At 40.0% G+C, this 20555-nt stretch overlaps 3 protein-coding genes across 6 annotated transcripts in view; 2 read left to right on the top strand and 1 right to left on the bottom strand.

Moving 5' to 3' along the window:
• Positions 1 to 20555, top strand: part of LOC121891678 (protein NLRC3-like) — a 1105688-nt gene that overhangs the window by 51212 nt on the left and 1033921 nt on the right. The gene's annotated exons all lie outside the window — the stretch shown is intronic.
• LOC121891694 (IQ calmodulin-binding motif-containing protein 1-like) overlaps positions 1 to 20555 on the bottom strand; it is a 31438-nt gene that overhangs the window by 4323 nt on the left and 6560 nt on the right. Inside the window, exons 1-8 of one of the 3 annotated variants that reach the window (XM_042404250.1) lie at positions 2619 to 2961; positions 2305 to 2431; positions 1417 to 1585; positions 1147 to 1264; positions 994 to 1063; positions 495 to 594; positions 210 to 382; positions 27 to 121 (exon numbers count right to left, since the gene is read on the bottom strand). In XM_042404250.1, coding sequence (XP_042260184.1) covers positions 27 to 121; positions 210 to 382; positions 495 to 594; positions 994 to 1063; positions 1147 to 1264; positions 1417 to 1585; positions 2305 to 2398 — 819 coding nt within the window. In that variant the 5' untranslated portion in view covers positions 2399 to 2431; positions 2619 to 2961. Of the gene's footprint in view, positions 1 to 26; positions 122 to 209; positions 383 to 494; positions 595 to 993; positions 1064 to 1146; positions 1265 to 1416; positions 1586 to 2304; positions 2432 to 2618; positions 2962 to 20555 lie in introns of those variants that run through there. The other 2 variants (XM_042404251.1, XM_042404252.1) reach the window with 2 other exon arrangements.
• The window catches only part of LOC121891669 (kalirin-like), a 55375-nt gene continuing 39820 nt past the window's right edge, over positions 5001 to 20555 (top strand). For both annotated transcript variants that reach the window (XM_042404185.1, XM_042404184.1), the window contains exons 1-9: positions 5001 to 5068; positions 13646 to 13720; positions 13801 to 13915; positions 14465 to 14657; positions 15372 to 15595; positions 15719 to 16043; positions 16132 to 16254; positions 16832 to 17023; positions 20304 to 20435. In XM_042404185.1, the coding sequence (XP_042260119.1) occupies positions 5014 to 5068; positions 13646 to 13720; positions 13801 to 13915; positions 14465 to 14657; positions 15372 to 15595; positions 15719 to 16043; positions 16132 to 16254; positions 16832 to 17023; positions 20304 to 20435 (1434 nt within the window). In that variant the 5' untranslated portion in view covers positions 5001 to 5013. The remainder of the gene's footprint in view (positions 5069 to 13645; positions 13721 to 13800; positions 13916 to 14464; positions 14658 to 15371; positions 15596 to 15718; positions 16044 to 16131; positions 16255 to 16831; positions 17024 to 20303; positions 20436 to 20555) is intronic.

The following is a 20555-nucleotide window of genomic DNA, read 5'->3' as shown; positions in this document are numbered from 1 at the left end:
TCCAGAGACACCTGGGACTGACTCACTGTGCTTTCTCCTGATTGGATGAGCGCGATCAGCTGATCCACGTCCTCATCAAAGCCCCGCCCTCTCCAGTCTTTATCCAGCAGGCTGTCTAAACCTGCAGACACACACACACACGCCGTGACCTTTAACCTTTCTGTCTGTTCCTACCGCTGATATAATAAATACATCAAGTGACCTCTGACCTCTGAAGCTGCGGAGGAGGCGCTGCAGGCGGAGCTCCAGCTGACTGGCCATGAGGAGGATCAGCCTGACGGAGGCCCCGCCCACCTCGGGCTCAGAGCTGACGGCTAATTGGCCGACGGCCTCGTTGAGCAGCAGCAGGGCGGAGTCATCGCTCAACCCGGAGAGGAAGTCACTCCACAGAGAGAGAGAGAGAGAGAGAGAGAGAGAGAGAGAGAGAGAGAGAGATTAATGACAAGACGTGGAGCGACGTTAACGTATAAAAACAAAGATACAAACTGTGTTACCTGCTGGATGTGCAGGTCTGAATCCACATCTGGACACACAGCAGAGACACAGTGACGTCATCACACATCTGGATCTGCTCGTAGTGAGCGGAGCTGAGAACTGGAGACAGACGCCACAGTAGTTTTATTATTATTAGATATTATCACAATAAGTTTCCTGAAATCCTTCTATTAGTGCTGATATATATTTATTTATGGATCCTCTAATAATCAGCTGAAGATCCTGTAGTTTAATGCAGCTCAGCTCTTAGATTCATGAATTTCTCCTGATTAAACTGATAATTCAGTATATTTTTAAAAATACTTGTTAGTAGATGAATTTATTGTCAATTCTGTTCTGCACATGAAGAAAAATATAAAATATCAGACGTATACTTTAACAGAACAGACCTGCTGCCTGATGAAACCAGATGGAATCAGCTGCCTGACCGGAGACCAGTCAATAAACTAATCACTAAGTCAGTCCGTGAGCTGATCAATAAGCAGCGAGGTGACTGACCCTGCGTGGTGAGCTGCGTGTGAGCTCTGAGCAGCCAGCCGACCGAATCCATCACCTTCCTGAAGAGAGACTGAAACACCGACAGGAAAACGTTAAAGAAAACGAAGATCCTGGAGGAATATTTGAAGGTTTTTTTTTGAAGATCTCTCTCACCTCTGATCGCCTCATCAGCTGACTGGCCAATGACAGGAGGGCGTCCATGACTGACGGCAGGAACAGCCTATGAAAGGCCTCCGAAGGTTCATCAAGCTCCACCCCGACGCAGCAGGAACTGGACAGACAGAGCAGTGTTTACACCAGTTCAAGAAATACTGTGAATGTAAATTTTAACAATTTCTAACAAACTGTTAATCATTTTAAATGCTGTACATTTGAAATTCTCCTTGTCAGTGGATTCCTGACGTTCTGTCCCGTGAGGTTTACCTGGTGAGCTGTGCGAGTGTGGCGGGGGCGCTCCAGTTGCCCCGCAGCCTCCTGGGATCCAGCGAGAGGAGGCGGACGCAGTGACGCAGGACGCCGCTCAGATACAACTGAGACTTCACTCTGATCAACGCGCTGCTGCTCGTCTGCACCGCCGCCATGTTCAGAGCCTCTGACACACACACACACACACACACAACTTTAACTCCTCGTTTATAGGTTTTTATAGAGGATAATTTATCATGGAAGTCCTTATCTATATTGTTTACTGAATTAAATGTTAAGTTTGTGTTTATCTGCTCTGTGAATGCAGGTGTAAAGTATTTAATAGTATCTCAAAATAACTGTGTTGGTCAACGGTTTAAAGGAACACTTAAAAAACACTCCTGAAGTGAGCTACACTTCTTAACACATACTGCTAGAAACCAGACTACATCTACATTTCATCTATTTAATTTAATCTGAAATTTATTTCACTCCATTTCATTATAATCATAGTTTTTAATTCTATTTTTTTTAAATCACATTTTCATCATTTTTATTTCTTGTGTACATTACTCTCAACTGTTCACATTTGTTCTGTGTAATTATCGGCTTGTCGGTCATCTATGAAGCACCTTGGACTGTATAAATAAAGTTTGACTGATTCACTGATTGATTGTATGTTTCTTTAGCACCTGACTGTTGTTTTAAGACAAACCTGAAAATTTGTGAACGCGTCCTTTAAGGGATACTTCTAGGTGATGCAGTAAACATTAGAGAGAACCCTTATTATAGTGTGTATGCCTCTGTGCATGAGTAACAAACAGGTAGACAGGTAGACAGGTGTCATGGTGTCAGTTTCACCCTGTAGAGAAGACAGACAGGTGAATAAGACACTAGTTGTCTCACTGTTTAAGCCGTTGTTCAGCAGGTTGACTTTCTGCTCCGGATTCAGGTTTTCATCCTCCAGCTGCCTCTTCAGCTCCGACATCAGCGGCTCCATCCTCACTATAACGGTCCTCACCTGTCCTGAAACCTGACAAAACACAAACATAAGATGATTAGTTTCTAACAGGTGTTACAACAAATTCTGCAACCAGACACAGTATGTGACTGTATTTAAGAACTTCAGCTTCATTTCTGGGTCACACATTTTGATAGCTGAGATAGAAAATAACTGGAGAGACGTTCATCAGTGTGTCTGTATATCAGAAGCACCTCACCTGTCAGTATTTGGTCGGTTTGTTGGTCTTCTTTTAATCTAGCGTCACAAAATCTGACGGGTGACGGATTTCCGCGTAACACCTGTTAGCACGGCGCGGCAGCAGCGGCCTTGTTTGCCGTTTTATCTAACGATTAGCCGACATTAACCTCAAGAAAAAGCGACGTTCACCGATTAAACAACAGTTGCGCTGACTCGGTAAAGTTTAAACGTTGGTTTAGAGACGTTAAAGAGCGAGAAAGTGTGACGTTTTAAAGCTAGCAGTTAGCTGTTTGCGTCCAGCAGCTCAACAAGCCGACGCTCTCTGTTTCTACGGTAACATGACGTCATCACGCAACTCTATCTCTCTACGTTCTGTTCAGATGGTTTTATTAAAAAATGTCAATATAAATGTATTTAAAGTTAAATACAACAATATGTTATCAGGATACATTGAAACAGCACATTTTAATACATTTGATGATTGTAAATAATTGTAAACAGGATGTTAATAAAAGTAAAATTAGCTGATAGAAGAACTAAAGTAACTTAATGATCTCAAATAAAAGCGATAAACACCGTTTTCCTTCAAGTGTGTGATGATATTCTGCTTTTCTTTTAGGTAAAATAGTTCCAGTAAAGTGTAAAAGGATCATTTTTCCAAATTTAACCGAATGGACACAGTTTATAAGTTAAATAAGAAGCTCTAATAAAAATACAAACTGCGACTTTATTTGGCAAAATAGCATACAGAATACTGATAACAAACCAAACATACACCCTCAATATTTTGATTAAATTGTTTTCATTTAGTCTGTTACTTATTATTTTGTACTAATTTAATTGTTTAACTGCATATTTTTCTGCAAAGTACTTTGGTCAACACCTGCTTTTTTTTTTAATAAATTTGAATTTTGATATTTTAACAGAAAATCAGTGTAGATTTGAGATGAAATAAAAGGAAGAACATGAAGTGTTGATGTTATTTTTTCTGATATAATTTGTGGAGCAACTAGAAATCAACTGAGAACTAAACTCGAGGCTGCAGTGAGCTGATGTGGTCTCTGGGTGGCGCTGCAGCTTCATTCATTCAGCTCACTTTTCACTTTTTATTCCTTTAACGCTCCAGTTTGTGTTCATCTTCTGGTGCAGATTTAAGAACTCTACATATGAGTGCTTGCAGAAAAAAAACATTAATGTTATTAATAATTATATTTATTATTTTTATTATGTGATTGTCCTCGTATAGTTTCTTATCTTGCAAGAAAAGAAAACTTAAAGCCCATATTTTCCTTTCTTACTTATATTTGACCTCACTTACAACTGGACTGTTTTTTTTTACTTTCTATCTGTGATCTCTTCAATAAAAACAATCACTCATACCTGAACTTATTTAGTGCATTATTTGACAGATGTTGTATTGCATCTCTTTGCATAAAAATCCTTTTAGATTAACGATATAAAATCTTATTCTCGTACATTATATATTTATCTCTTATTCTTATTGATATTTATTTATTCAAATACATTTTTATTCATTTTTTATGGGTTATTGCAGTTATTCTGCTGTGAGGGTGTCAGTTTAATAAATACTTTATATGTGGTATAGAAGAAAACAACATATAAACAACAACAACAACAACAATAATAGTAATAATAATAGTAATAATAATAATAATAATAATAATAATAATAATAATAATAATTAGAATAATAGAAACCCTCCTCTCAGCTGATGACGTCAGAATCCGTCATGTTAACGGGAGCAGCTTTAATAGTAACAGTAACAGTAACGTTAATAGTAACGGGAGAGGCTGTGTGTGTGTGTGTGTGGGTGTGGGTGTGTGTGTGTGTGAGTGTGAGTGAGTGTGTGTGAGTTAAACGGTGCAGCAGCTGCTGCAGCCCTCGTGCACAGCGCTCCTCTCTCCACGGTGCGCCTGCGTGCTGGAACACGGACCGACCGACCGCTGGACCGGGAGGAGGAGGAGAGGAGGAGAGAGGAGAGAGGGAGTGATATCGGGGCTGCTGTGGACTTCACGGTAACGGTACCTGCACGCAGTAACGGACGCTGCCAGTAACGCTGACGTGATGTGATGCCGCGCGGGATCACGGTAACGTAAGAGCAGCAGCAGCAGCAGCAGCGGCGGCGGCGGAGGAGGAGGAGGAGGAGGTGGAGGAGGACTGTCGAGCCTGAGCCGAGGAGGATGCAGCAGTGACGGACCGCTCGGTACCGGGAGGAGGGGAACACGGAGCGACTGCACCGACCCGATCTGATGTAAACCCCGCAGGGATGGACGGGTAGGCAGGGAGGAGGCGCGAGGAGCGGAGCAACCGACGGCACATAACGGAGGAGAGAGCGCGAGGAGGAGGAGGAGGAGGAGGAGGGAGGCGGAGGAGCAGCGCGAGGAGGAGGGAGGATGAATCCGGTGGATGGAGGAGGAGAAGCGGGCCCGGACGGCCTGGCGACGGCAGGTAGGGTGTGTGTGTGTGTGTGTGTGTGTGTGTGTGTGTGAGTGTGTGTGTGTGTGTGTGTGTGTTAGTGTGTGTGAATGTGTGAATGTGTGTGTGAGTGAGTGTGTGTGTGTGTGTGTAGTGGGAGATGCTGTCGCCATGATGCCTCCACATCCGCCCATTGACTCAGTGTGTGTGTGTGTGTGTGTGTGTGTGTGTGTGTGTGTGTGTTGTGGGCTATATGCTATATGCTATAAATGTGTGTGTGTGTGTTAAGTGTGTGTCAGCATCCCTCTGTCCAATGGCACTAAGGTGTGTGTGTGTGTGTGTGTGTGTGTTGGGGGTGGAGGGTCCTACCAAGGAGGATTGTGGGAAGGCCTGCCTGGTTATTAAGCATGTGTGTGTGTGTGTGTGTGTGCGCGTGTGTGTGATGTCATGTAGTAATAATGTTACAGATATTATTAGCTGTTCACATGTGGTCATGTGACGTCTCCATGTTGCATTTATTTCAATGGGGCGTCAGCATCATCAAACATATTAATATTTATACCACAGCTGCACAAAATGTTGCTTTCTGATTGGCTGCCAGTTGTCAATTAAAAATCATATATGGGAACATTTACTGTATGTAGAGCCCAACGTGTGTTAACCTGCAGGTAACCATAGCAACACAAGTGATGCTGTACCTGACCACATCAAGATGAAGGGTTTGGTGTCAAAAGTGTGAAGTATAGAAATGAAATAATGATTTAATTGGTTATCGTACTTTACATGATAACGGTCGTTTACAGCATCACCATCATTTTCTTGATAAAGAGCTGATACTTCATGATAAATAATGTTAAGATGTTTTATTAAAATGTCAACAATCAACCTCTAAACTCTATAAATAACGTTTTATTTCCATCTGTAGCATAAAGAGCTGCATGTAACTGCACACTAAGAATCACCAGGTTCATATTTGACCCGGTTTGGGTCAATAAACTGCAGCAGTAACACAACAGCAATCTGTTGTTTCACACAACAAATTTAGCCTGAAAACTGTCACAAATGTTTTGTTTCTTGTGCAAAACAATGTGCATGTGACATTCAAAAGATACACAAGTTATTAACAATCAATAACAAACTGTGAAGAGTAGATTATAACAAGCTTTAGTTTGGGTCAATAACCCAACAGTCACATACAAAATAACACTAAAAGTGGCTCAAAACAACATTAAACCAGTAGTGTGTTGGTCCCATAGCAACATTTTAACCCAGCATGTGCATTATCTGAGACTGATGATCAGTTCTGGGGTCTTTTAAGAAGAATTATATATAACTCAAAGCAGATTGAGCACTTTTTTAGGCCTACTGTTAAATGTAAAGAAGGTGCAGTGACGTTTTCCAGCCCTGAGTTGTGTCTACAGGCTTCCTCAGCGTGCGTGTTGCTAAAAAAGGTCGTGAGTAACTTGTTAAAATAACTGAAGGCGACTAAGATGAGCATAATAACAACTCAGAGCTTCTCTCATCTGGATTTTATTAGTTGGACGGTGACAGAACGATGTTTAGAGTAAATTAATCAAACTATACAATTAAGGGAGTAGTTATTATGAAAGAGGTGAGAATGGACCTGCTCTATGATTAAAATGATTGTGTAATGATGTGTAACCAGGGTAGTTAGGGGGGGAAACAGAGAACAAGTCCAGCAGCTGTGAGTAATCAATCGTAAAGAAAACTAAACTGTTAGACAGAAACATCTAAATGTTGAAATTTAGTTGAAATATCTCAGTCTGGATCAAAGTGGTGGACTCAGATCTCCACACTGCTAACGTGGCTAAAAACAAATGAGAATCAGAGCTAAAAATATTACATGAAGGTTGGTACAAAATGTATCAAACACAGTGTACCATCACTAACTTATGATGGTGGAGAGCTGGAAGGACGAACTGAGAGTCTGTTCTTCATTACAACCCAAATCACAAACCTTCAACAACCAGGCTGAAGGCTCTGCAGAAAACCAATTGATTTATTAGTGAGCGACAGAACATTATCTGCAATTTCTAAAGCAAAAATGACTAAAAATGGTTGCTTTAGTCTGTTTTATAATATGAATAGAATATTGTTTGTTTTTGGAGTCGTGTTTGGACAAAATCAGACATCTGAAGACAGCAGCGTGCACTCTGGGAGACTGTGTTTGGCATTTTTTACACTATTTTGTGATGTTTTAAGGGATCAATAACGACAATTAATGTTAAGTGGCATCACTTTATGCAACCATAAAGACATGATGGGATATACCACTGCAAGCGACTGTGCTGTGATGTACAAAGGGAACACAGAGGAGGCTTTACAAGGACCTGACCTGACAACCTGACAAACATTTTGCTTGTAGCAGCAAAAAAATCTATAACAGAAGATGGTGTAAAGCCAATCCTGATATAGTTCAGGACGTTTACTCAAAGGCAAAACTGACCCGAGTTAAAGGAATTATCAGGAAAATTGGACCATTTATATAAAATGAGATACTAAACAGTTGAAATATGTGTTTAAATATTGGAAATGAGAACGTATTGACATGTATTAACAAGTACTACATGACAGCTATTTAATATATGTATGATGCTGTCACATGTTGGTGGTTCCAGATCTAAAAACCCAATAAAAATGAAAGTATGAATATAAACTCTGCTAACTAACCTTGACTAAAACAGACCATGAGATGAGAACCCTGATGTTCAGACACTTTACATTCATGTCATACATGATGGAAGGAGGAGATTATATATAATTGCAGAGTTGGTCATGTGAGGGTTAAAAATGACTGAATGAATGAACTTTATTTAGCTATATAGCACCTTTCATGCACAGGATGCAGCTCGAATTGTATAAAAGCAGACACACACACACACACAAGGAGAAAATTAGTGTTACTATTTATAAACTAGTATTTACACAGTTACACAGTCATTTAATAGAAATGAGAGAAAATCATAACAGACAGTTGCTAGTTACAGGCTTTATTAAAAAGAGATGTTTTGAGCTGCTGTCCACTGAGTCAGCAAGTCTGATATTTAAAGGCAGAGTGTTCAATATTTTTGGGGCGTAGCAGTTAAAAATGACTGCACTTTGACAATATAACACAATATACCACTATACCACTACTTATACTACATTATAACACTACCACAATATACCAATATACCACTACTTATACTACAATATAACACTACCACAATATATCAATATACCACTACTTATACTACAATATAACACTACCACAATATACCAATATACCACTACTTATACTACAATATAACACTACCACAATATACCAATATACCACTACTTATACTACAATATAACACTACCACAATATACCAATATACCACTACTTATACTACAATATAACACTACCACAATATACCAATATACCACTACTTATACTACAATATAACACTACCACAATATACCAATATACCACTACTTATACTACAATATAACACTACCACAATATACCAATATACCACTACTTATACTACAATATAACACTACCACAATATACCAATATACCACTACTTATACTACAATATAACACTACTACAATATACCAATATACCACTACTTATACTACAGTATAACACTACTACAATATACCAATATACCACTACTTATACTACAATATAACACTACCACAATATACCAATATACCACTACTTATACTGCAATATAACACTACCACAATATACCAATATACCACTACTTATACTGCAATATAACACTACCACAATATACCAATATACCACTACTTATACTACAGTATAACACTACCACAATATACCAATATACCACTACTTATACTACAATATAACACTACCACAATATACCAATATACCACTACTTATACTACAATATAACACTACCACAATATACCAATATACCACTACTTATACTACAATATAACACTACTACAATATACCAATATACCACTACTTATACTACAATATAACACTACCACAATATACCAATATACCACTACTTATACTACAATATAACACTACCACAATATACCAATATACCACTACTTATACTACAATATAACACTACCACAATATACCAATATACCACTACTTATACTACAATATAACACTACCACAATATACCAATATACCACTACTTATACTACAATATAACACTACCACAATATACCAATATACCACTACTTATACTACAATATAACACTACCACAATATACCAATATACCACTACTTATACTACAATATAACACTACCACAATAAACCAATATACCACAACTTATACTACAATATAACACTACCACAATATACCAATATACCACTACTTATACTACAATATAACACTACCACAATATACCAATATACCACTACTTATACTACAATATAACACTACCACAATATACCAATATACCACTACTTATACTACAATATAACACTACCACAATATACCAATATACCACTACTTATACTACAATATAACACTACTACAATATACCAATATACCACTACTTATACTACAATATAACACTGTGTTAATTCAAGTTGGGTTTAACATCTGGAGCGACTATGTGCTGATGTGAGGCGTCCATGTTTGTTAGGTTTAGAGGTGTTTCTGTATCATTTAGTGCATTCAGATAAACCAGAGTTTGCAAGTCATAACTAGACACTTCGATGTTCATGCAACAACAGTGCTGTTGTACAGTTATTTGAAATATTGCAGATTTTACAAGGAAGCAGCAAACAGAGAATCAAGTTACAAGTGTTTGAGGTCTTTAACTGCAGCTGCATTTGCATTTTTTTTTACATTTTACTTGCACTTCTAATTTATGATGAAATTTAACTCTTGTTCTTATTGAGTTTGAATGCACTTAGTCTGTCTGGACGATATGAAAACCGGATGTATTCTAGAGGCCAGTTTAGATACTAAATATTTGTATCTGCATATATATCTGTCAATAAACACCAGGCAGCACAGACGAGTTTGCTTTTTCAACTGTAAAACCTCCTGCTCACTACATATCATGTTTATAATCACAGTTATGTTAAAAAAATAACAAATATGCACTGGATGTTTCTACATGGCTGCTCTTTAATTCCAGTCGCTGATTATTAAGAGCTGTAATGGACTTGTAGTGGTTTCTCTTTCATTGTATTTTTGTCTTAAGCAACCATATAATGTGATTTTATTTATTTATTAATATGTATATCTGAGAGGAAAACGTACGTTTAGAGTTTTGTGTTTGTACTTACTTTATCTATTTAGTATTTTATGTTCTCTTCATGTTCATTTTCAAAAAGCAACACAAGAAAAGTTAAAACATAATTATCAGCTGATATATTGGCATCTAATTTTTTAATATTAACACCAGTATCGGCTTTAAGAATCCAGTATCAGTCGGATTCTGATGTCTTCGTTTTGTTAGCGGCTGACATTTTGGAGATTCAAAGGACATTGTGGTGAAACGTATTCATTAATTTTTGTTGTATTATCAGGGTGATGAGTCCTGACAGACTGACAGCAAGTTTCTATGAAGACTTTTCATCTGCTCTGTACAGCAGCTATTTTAAGCTTTACACTGACTCACAGTGTGTGTGTATGTGTGTGTGTGTATGTGTGTGTGTGTGTGTTTTATTGGTGTGAGACAGCTTTATCAGAATGGAAATCCCTTCTCTAACTCTCTGCGGTGGTGTGGACTCACTGTGATTGACAGTTGGTCTTGAGTCCGCTTAAGTGACAGCTTGAGTTTTCTGACTGTAGTCTATAGATAAACACGCCGGATTTAAGTGCAACACGATATAAACACAGTGTCGTGTTTACGCTCTTAACAGACCACGAACACCCACCACTCACTCATTAGCGACTGCAGGCTGTTAGCTTCTGCTCTCAGACTAAATACACATTAACATGAGGTCTATCTGCTGGAACACAAGTCTGAGGGATTCATACTGTCTCTGCTTGCATAGGAAACCTGCATACAGCGTGATGCAGGGGTGTCGTCTTTAACTCAGTTATCACTGCAGATGACAAACAGCCTGCTCTCGTATTTTTAATTGATGATTTATTACTTGTAACAGGGATAAAATGTCTCAGCAGGTATCATGTTAGGCTGCTATCTGTGGAGGTTCACTGGAAAATCAGTGTTGCAAGCTCACACGTAGGCAGGGTTTTTAAAAATACCGAGGTCCTGAGTACAGTCCAAATTTCAACGAGTCACCAAACAAATTCTGTGGAGTTTTTCTGAGTATTTAAAAAAGAAAATCTTTCCACATTATGGTTTAAATGTTTTATAAACCTTCTCTACTCTGGCACGTACAGCATTTGACTGCAAAAAGAAGTCAAATATATAAAAATATTTATCTCAATATATCAGAATCAATTATTTATTATCATATATTCATGTAACATAAAGTTTCCATGTCCCAAATTCCCAGAAATACTAAAGAGGAAGCATCAGCTCACTTCTGTGCAACCTGCAGCATTTCTGTGTTGTTTTTTTCTGTCTTGGCGGCGTGTTTCTGTATTTTCTGTATTTGGTTGTGTTTCAGTATTCGCAGCATGTTTTAATATGTAGTTGTGTTTCTATATTTGCAGTGCGTCCCAGTATTTGGTTGTGTTTTCAGTATTTGCAGCGCGTTTCTTTATTTCGTTGTGCTTTCTGTATTAACAGTGTGTTTCTGTTATTTGGTTGTGTTTCTATATTCACAGCATGTTTCTATATTTGGTTGTGTTTTCAGTATTTGGTTGTGTTTCTATATTTGCAGCGCATTTCTTTATTTCATTGTGCTTTCTATACCTACAGTGCGTTTCTGTTATTTGGTTGTATTTCAGTATTCACAGCATGTTTCTGTATGTAGTTGTGTTTCTATATTTGCAGCGCATTTCTTTATTTCGTTCTCTCTGTATTTACAGTGCATTTCTGTTATTTGGTTGTTCTTTCTGTATTTACAGTGCGTTTCTGTTATTTGGTTGTTCTTTCTGTATTTACAGTGCGTTTCTGTTATTTGGTTGTTCTCTCTGTATTTACAGTGCGTTTCTGTTATTTGGTTGTGTTTCTATATTTACAGCATGTTTCTATATTTGGTTGTGTTTTCAGTATTTGCAGAGTTTTTTTTCTAAGTGCTGCACATGAGTTTGTGAAGATGTTTCCTTCATTTGCTTTCCTTTCATCTGTTTTTTTCTTAGTCGCGGTGTGTTGAGCTCTCAGGGCCACCGTAAGAAACAGCCATGTAACTCTTCCTTCATGCACGTTCACCTGCATGCAGCCTGGAGAAGCACGCTCGGGCTTAATGCACTCTGAGGTGTCTTGTTATAGAAATAATGGACTCAGTGGAGGAGACGGCACTCTGATTCACATTGTGATGTTTTTCTCCTCCAACTCAACATCGATTTTATTGTATTAGGACACCTACTTGTTTATTATTGCTTGCAAATTCTTACATACTTAGTGTATAGCATTGATGGTTTTGGTTTCTTTTAGGTTGTATCTGTAGATTTGTGTTGTCAGACTATGACACAGTTGAGAAGGTAGAGCCAGATTTTTAAATTGTGTATACGCCAGCATCCCCCGATAATTCATCAGTGGTCTCAAGCCAAATAATTAGTCTAGATTAAACAGACCGTTGGGGACAAAAACAGTCAATCTGGGTCTGAAGTGTCAGTGTGAGCTTTGAGGAGACAGATCGGTCCTACAGGACAAAAAGATTCAAGGACACTAATGACGGAGAAACAGGACAGTGTGAAGCGGTATATTCACGTTGCATAAATGTTCCCTTTCACTTCTCCTTCATCTGCTTCCTGTTTTTAGGTTTTCTCTCTGAGGGTTATCACTGCTCGGCAAGCTGCTAATGTGAGATGTTTAATGCCCTCAGTGTGTGTGTGTGTTGGATTAGCTTCCTCCCGCTGTGCTGGATGATCTGGAACACATGGGAGGCCTGTATGTCTGTCTGTAACACATATACACACACACACACACACACACATATACTGAGCTGTGTGTGTGTGAGTCAGCTTTTTAATTGAAATGTCTGTCAGCTCCTCTCTCTGAAGCCTGATTGGCTCATTTTTGAGGGATGGGCGGGGCTTCTGTTCTGCAGAGAAATTGTTGTTTTGCATGTCCTTTTTTTGAAACATCACATCTACTGAAAGATTTATTTACCAAGAAGTGATTCATGTTCTTGGAAACACACCCAGTTATATGAGAATATTGTTGCTAATCTCATGTCTTTACAGTAAATATGTAGCTGGAGCTACGGCAGATTGTGAGTTTTTGTACGAATTAAACAAATATAATGTGTTAATTAATGTGCTTTAGAGGTGCTGGTAGGTGGATTTTGTTATCGTCAGACAGAACCACGTTAGCTGTTTTCCTTTGTTTCCCGTCTTTATGCTAAGCAGCTGCTGGCTGTAGCTTCATGGTTAGCATACAGACATGAGAGAGGATTCAATCTGAACATCTCACTCTGCAAGGAAGCAAAAACATATATTTTCCTTCCTTAAACTTTGTGGATATATCCTTCTATCACATCATCATTTTTTAAAACCGCTTTCATCAACCATCTGCTGATCTCTTCTGTCTCTGTCAGGTTCTGGTAAAGCCGAGTGTGTTCGGGCGGTCGACGTCCTGACGGTGCTCAGAGAGAAAGTGGCCTTCGTCTCAGGTAACTCACACAAACAGCTACAGTTTAAACCCCCCCTTCTGGTCCCGTTTGCTCTTTAACCGACCAGGTTTGTTTTCCAGGTGGACGGGACAAACGAGGCGGACCAATCCTGACCTTCCCTGCCAGGACCAATCATGATCGAATAAAACAGGAAGACCTCAGTCGATTGGTCACTTACTTGTCGACCATACCCAGGTACGTCCCACTCCGCCTGTCTGTCTCTTTATCAGTCCCTCCAGGAGAGTTTTTTGTGATTATTACGGCCAAAAATGTTTGATTTTGCAGCAGCTTTTCTCAGAAATTGCGATACAATTTATAATGTTTTATCTGCTCTTTTTGTGGTAAAATTGCAGTATGTTTGAGGTTATTATGTCCATCTTCTGACCTACTGAATCAAACCTCATTTGGGAACATTTGGGAATTGTTTTGCTCGGTCTATGGCATCATTTTTGTTGGCAGGTGAGATTTGTCCATCTTCCACCTGAATGATGTCAGTTACCACCACACCAAACGCCACGATTGGTCCAAATCACAAGTGGTCTGTCGATTTCAGTTGGAAAAGTTGTGTAATTTAGCAGAATTGCAGCTTTTGCAATCTTGAAATTGTGTTAATTATTGCGATTGCAAAATCACAATTTCCTGGAGGGACTGAATGATGTCTTTCTGTCTACATGGTGGTAGCAGGTGTGGACATAAACACAACATGAAGACACCTGGGTTGTATTAACACTGTCTGTCTCTCAGTGAGGACGTGCGTGCCCGTGGCTTCACGGTAGTGGTGGATATGCGCGGCAGTAAGTGGGACAGTGTGAAGCCGGTGCTGCGGACGCTGCAGGAGTCGTTTTCCTCCAACATCCACTCAGCGCTGCTCATCAAACCCGACACCTTCTGGCAGAAACACAAAACCAACCTGGGCAGCGCCAAGCTCAGCTTTGAGGTACGACTGCAGTACTAATACTACAGGCTGAAACACAATGCTGCTGCTGACTAAAGTACTACTACTGCTAAATAAAATACTGCTGCTGCTAAAAAACTACTACTACTACTGCTCACTAAACTACTACTACTTCTAACTAATATATTAGTGGTGCTGATTGAAGTACTAGTACTGCTCACTAAAAAACTACTGCTGCCAACTGATGTATTACTGCTGTTAATATAAGTACTTGTACTACTGCTGACTGTAAATATTACCACCACTAATAACTGAAGTACTGCTGCTGCTAACTGAAGAACTACTTTAACTGCTAACTGGTGTAACAATACTGTTATGTGAAATACTGCTTACAAAAGTACTATTACTGCTAACTGAGGTGCTGCTAACTAAATTACTACCACTGCTACTAACTGATGTGTTAGTACTTCTAATATAAGTACTGCTGCTGACTGAAATATTACTACCACTAATAACTAAAGTACTACTAACTGAACTACTGCTAACTTAAATACTGTTACTGCTAAATGAAGTACTACTACTGTTGCTAACTGATGTGTTAGTACTGCTAATATAAGTACTGCACTACAATGACATACTGAAGTACCAATAAACTAAAATGCTGTTGCTGCTAACTAAGTACTACTACTGATGTCTACTTTACTGCTGAAGTTTTACTGCAGTTGAGGTTCTGTTCTAAGATTGTATTGTCTTCAGACCAGCCTGGTGTCGGTGGAGGGCCTGTCCCGATTGGTCGACCCCTCCCAGCTGACCTCTGACCTCGGCGGCTCGTTGGAGTACGACCACGTGGAGTGGACCGAGCTGCGTCTGGGTCTGGAGGAGTTCTCGGGGGCCGCCACGCAGCTGCTGGCCCAGCTGGAGCAGCTGGAGGCCGGGCTGAGCCGCATACCAGAGCCCCAGGACGTGGACGAGGCCCGCAAGTGAGTCTCAGTTGTACTTATTAATTATTTAAGTTATTGATGAAGTATTATAACTTTATTCAGTATTTAGTAACTATTTACTTTTGTTTACGATGATGTTTTTGTCATATTTTCTCTCTGCAGACTTCTGGAGGAACACGGTCGTCTCCGCAACACCATCGCCACGGCCCCAGTCGACGCCCTCGAACGAGAGGGGCGGAGCTTGCTCCAGCGCATGCGCCTGGGCCCCTCCCACGGTGATGCCCCTAATGAAGGTGGCAGCGGCGGCGGTAGCCACGGCAGCTGGCTGTCGGGCGGGGCGGACTTCCAGAGCGTGGCGCCGAAGGTTTCGTCTCTGCTGGACCGGCTGCAGGCGGCTCGCAGCCACCTGCTGCAGAGCTGGAGCGACAGGAAGCTGCACCTGGACCAGGCACTGCAGCTGCACCTGTTTGAGCAGGACGCCACCAAGGTGAGGGGGGCGGGGTCTGGTGCAGGAGGTGCGCAACAATAACAGGAAGTGTTAAATAACTATCTCTCTCTAACTGTCTCTCTCTCAGATGTCGGAGTGGATCGCTCACAGTAAGGAGTTGTTCTTGCAGAGTCTGGCGGAGGTCGGTCAGAACCATCAGCACGCCGTCGACCTCCAGACACAACACCAGCACTTCACCGCCAACTGCATGGTCAGTGTGTGTGTGTGTGTGTGTGAGATGTCACACTGTGTTTGATGTAATGGATTTGTAAACGTAACTTTAACCACATTGCTACGTGTGTGTGTGTGTGTGTGTGTGTGTGTTGTTATAGAAATCTTGAGCTCGCCAATTCAGAAACTCCAGGAAATATGGATGTCTTATGCAAAAAGATTTATTGACAAACACAAACTTGATCGATCCAAGGAGACAGCCGTTATAATTCAAAGTGTGAATGTGGACCCAGTGAAAAGCCACAACAAAATCTGAAGGAAAAGAGTTGATCCACTCTCAGTTATTCAGGCAGCACCCAGGCGACCTTGTTCTAGTCACGACATCACTATAAGATTGTTTACTTTAGTGCTGTCTCTATGGCAACAATCATAGAGCCAGCTCTGTCCTTCACTGTCTGCTTGTCTAAGGAGCATTTTATATACGACACATATATGAAAATGCCTTCACGTGTGTGTGTGAGATGTCACACTGTGTTTGATGTAATAGATTTTTAAATGAAACTTTAATCACATTGCTACGTGTGTGTGTGTGTGTGTGTGCGTGTGTGTGTGTGCAGAACGGCAGCGTGAACGTGGACAGCGTGGTTACCGTGGCGGCACGGCTCGCCGAGGCCGGTCACTACGGGGCGGAGCGGATCGCCATGGTGTCGTCACGGTTACAGGAAGACTGGAAGTCCCTGACGACGGCTTTGGAGGAGCGCAGCAACACCCTCGCCATGGCAACCGGCTTCCACCAGGGGGCAGAACAGGTGATCAATACACCTCCAGTACATACTGTCCCAAAGTACTACCAGTGATCAATACACCTTTATACACAAACTCCTTATAGCCTCCTTGCGTATAAACATGCTCTTCGTGCTGCTAGTTGTATGTTTGTATGTTTATTTCAGACATGTAAAAAATAAAAAAACAAAAACAAAACAATAACAACAAATAAAATGAACAGTAAACATATACAGCAAACTCTCAATAAACAACATAAATAAATATTTCATGTCTAAAAAGGAGCAGGAAGACGTAAACACTTATATGTTCTTACACCTTCTCCATAACTCAAACAATAAACTCAATATTCAACATATATACAACTCACAAACAACTACCCCAATGTTATTATGTACAACACAAATATCCAACAGTGTCAATCAGATATAACAGACAAAATCATTAAAATAACCCAAAATTTCTTTTTGACACTAAGCTCACATGTGAACGGCTCCTTGTATGTAGCGCCTCTCTCACTGCAACTGACTTCATAGAGTTCTTCACCACTAAAGTTGATGAAATCAGAAAAACAATATCCTCCTCCTTCTCAACTCCCACCCAGGATGAGGTGATCACATCTGAACATTTCTTCTTCTTGCAAGCACACCCACTTCGAGATAATCTCCCTTGAAACAATCTCTAGACTGGTATTTTCCTCCGAGCTCTCTACTTGTTTACTTGATCTTATTCCTTTTTATTAAGTTTATTAAGGACCTTTTTCCAATTCTCAGCCTGCTATCACTACAGATAATAAACAGCTCTTTTATTAGTGGAATTGTGCCTGCATCTTTTAAAACAAGGGTTTCCCCAATTTGATCAGCATCTACGGACCACACAATCGCCACTCTGCCATCACAAATCTGCAATTCTTTTCAAAACTCCTTGAAAAAGCTGTGGCTCAGCAGCTCATAGATCACTTCTCATCCAATAATCTGTATGAACCTCATCAATCCGGCTTCAGAAAATTCCACAGCACAGAAACTACTCTGACAAAGTGGTAAATGATTTACCTCTTGCTTCAGATTCTGGCTCAGTTTCAACATTGGTGCTCCTGGACCGCAGCACAGCTTTCAGTGTGATTGATCACCATGTCCTATTAGAACACCTAGAAAGTTATATTGGTCTCACTGACACTGCTCCCTCCTGGTTTAGATCATACTTATCTGACACATCTCACTTTGTTTTTCACAACAACTGTTCATCAGACCACATTAAAGTCAGTTTATGGTGTGCCACAGGGATCTGTGCTCGGTCCTGTTCTTTTCTCTATTTACATGTTGCCCCTTTGTACATTAATCAATTCTTACAATATGCTGATGATACTCAGCTTTACATCTGCATTAAGCCTGACGCCTGTCATCAGCTGGTGAAACTGGAAGAATGCCTGTTATAAATCAAACGACGGATGTTATCTAACTTCCCTCTTTTATATGCTGAGAAAGCTGAAATGCTAATTATTGGTCCAAAGCAGATTAGAAACAAATTCTGGGATCTCACTCTGTCCGATTTGATCCTAATCTCTCTTTTGGAAAACACATCAACGATATTACACAGACTGCATATTTCCGTTACCAAATATTGCCAAGATTCGTCTCATTCTTTGCTTAGCCGATGCTGAAACACTTGTTCATGCATTTGTCTCATCTAGACTTGACTATTGTAACACCGTTTTCTCTGGCTTACCTAAATCAACTATTAACAAATTACAACTTGTACAGAATACTGCTGCTAGGATATTAACCAAGACTAGATAATTTGATCGCATTACCCTCTTCTTATACTGTTTTCCTTTTACCTTGGAAGTCGGAGCTGGGAATGACTTCACACCCGAGTTGACCGCGTTCCAGTAGAAGAAGTCAGAGAACCAGTTCTAGCCGGGTTAGCCATTGTTAGCCATTGGTTGCAATACCAGTTGATAACAATGTATTACGCGGCATTTTGCACATACAAACACCACAGCAACATGTCCACAGATAGAAGTTGGACAGCACTGTGTGTACAACCACATATAAGACAGACGTCACACTGCTGATGGTTGGAGCAGCCATCTTGGATTTTAAGGTCGGGGTTGGTGAGGTTCTCCCGATTTTCTGAGTCGGAAATTTCCGAATGGGAACTCGGAAATTCTCTTAACTTATAAAATATTACACAGACTTGTTCCATTCTCCTTAACATCTCTAGTCACTCCTCATATACCTGCCAGGGCTTTACTATTACAAAATGTCTCCTGACTATTCTAAAAACAAATAAAACATCAGTAGGTGGTAGTTCTTTCTCTTATCAAGCCTCTCTTCTTTGGAATCGTCTTCCTTTCTAAAGTCGAGTCGACTCATTCAAAAGTAAACTCAAAACACATCTATTCTACTTAGTCTGCCCGAAGTACTAAACTACTGTTATCCAGTTTATATTCTATGTGCGCATGGTTACATATATGTACTGTGTGTTACATATTTTTGTATTTGTGTGTTTTCATCAGTATTCAGGTATGAATGTACAGGAGTTTTATGTGCATATTGTGTTTTCTTTTATATATATTTTTAAATATTTCAGATATTTTGTTTATAATGTTTTATATCTAGTTTATCTCACTGTAATATGTTTTTATATATTTTGCTAATGTTGTTTATTATAATGTGTTAATGTACAGCCCTTTGAGGCATACTTTGTGACTTGACTTGACTATACGACTATACTGCCACTGTCAATGTACCTGCATGTCTATTTGTCTTTTACCTGTCTCACTACCTACCTGTCTACTTGTATTTCTATCTGTCTACTAAGTTGTCAACATACTTGTCTACCTACCTGTGTATTTACCTGCCTATCTGACTTTTTACCTGTGTCACCACCTACCTATCCACCAGTCTACCTGACTGTTTACCTTTGTCAACCTGTCTACTTGACTATTTATCTGTGAATGTGCTCCTGTTTACCTGTCTTCAGGTATTTTTACCTGTCTACCTGTCTGTTTACATGTCCATCTGCCTGTCTTCCTCTCTATCTACCTGTCTAACCACAGCCTACCTGTCTCACAACTTACCTACCAGACTGTTTATCTGTTTACATGTATTTTATTTGTCCACCTGTCTGCTTTTTATTTGACATGTTTTACCTTCATCTCTCTACCTGTCTGTCTACCTCTCTGTCTACCTGTCTGTCTACCTGTCTCTTACAGACTTTATTAAATCAGTCAGGACACTTTCACTGGACTGAAACCTGTCTCTCTCTCTCTCTCTCTCTCTGTCTGTTTGTCTGTCTGTCCAGTTCCTGCTCAGAGTGGAAGGTTGGGTTCAGGTGTGCTCTGAAGGGTCGTTGCCGTCGGCAACAGCAGAGCTGGAAGCTGCCGTTAAGAAACACCAGGAGCTGAACGAGGAGATCTCTGCTAACTACACACAGGTACCTGTCTGACTGAACACCTGTCTGTCTGTCTGTCCACGCACCTGTCTGTTGAGCACCTGTTTGTCTGATCACCTGTCATGTAACTTAAACACTTGTCTGTTTGTCTACATACCTGTC

This window comes from Thunnus maccoyii, chromosome 24, assembly GCF_910596095.1.
Source record: "Thunnus maccoyii chromosome 24, fThuMac1.1, whole genome shotgun sequence".
NCBI classification, from domain to species: domain Eukaryota; kingdom Metazoa; phylum Chordata; class Actinopteri; order Scombriformes; family Scombridae; genus Thunnus; species Thunnus maccoyii.
The sequence above is the reverse complement of the archived record's forward strand: the minus strand, read 5'-3'. Positions and strand labels throughout refer to the sequence as shown.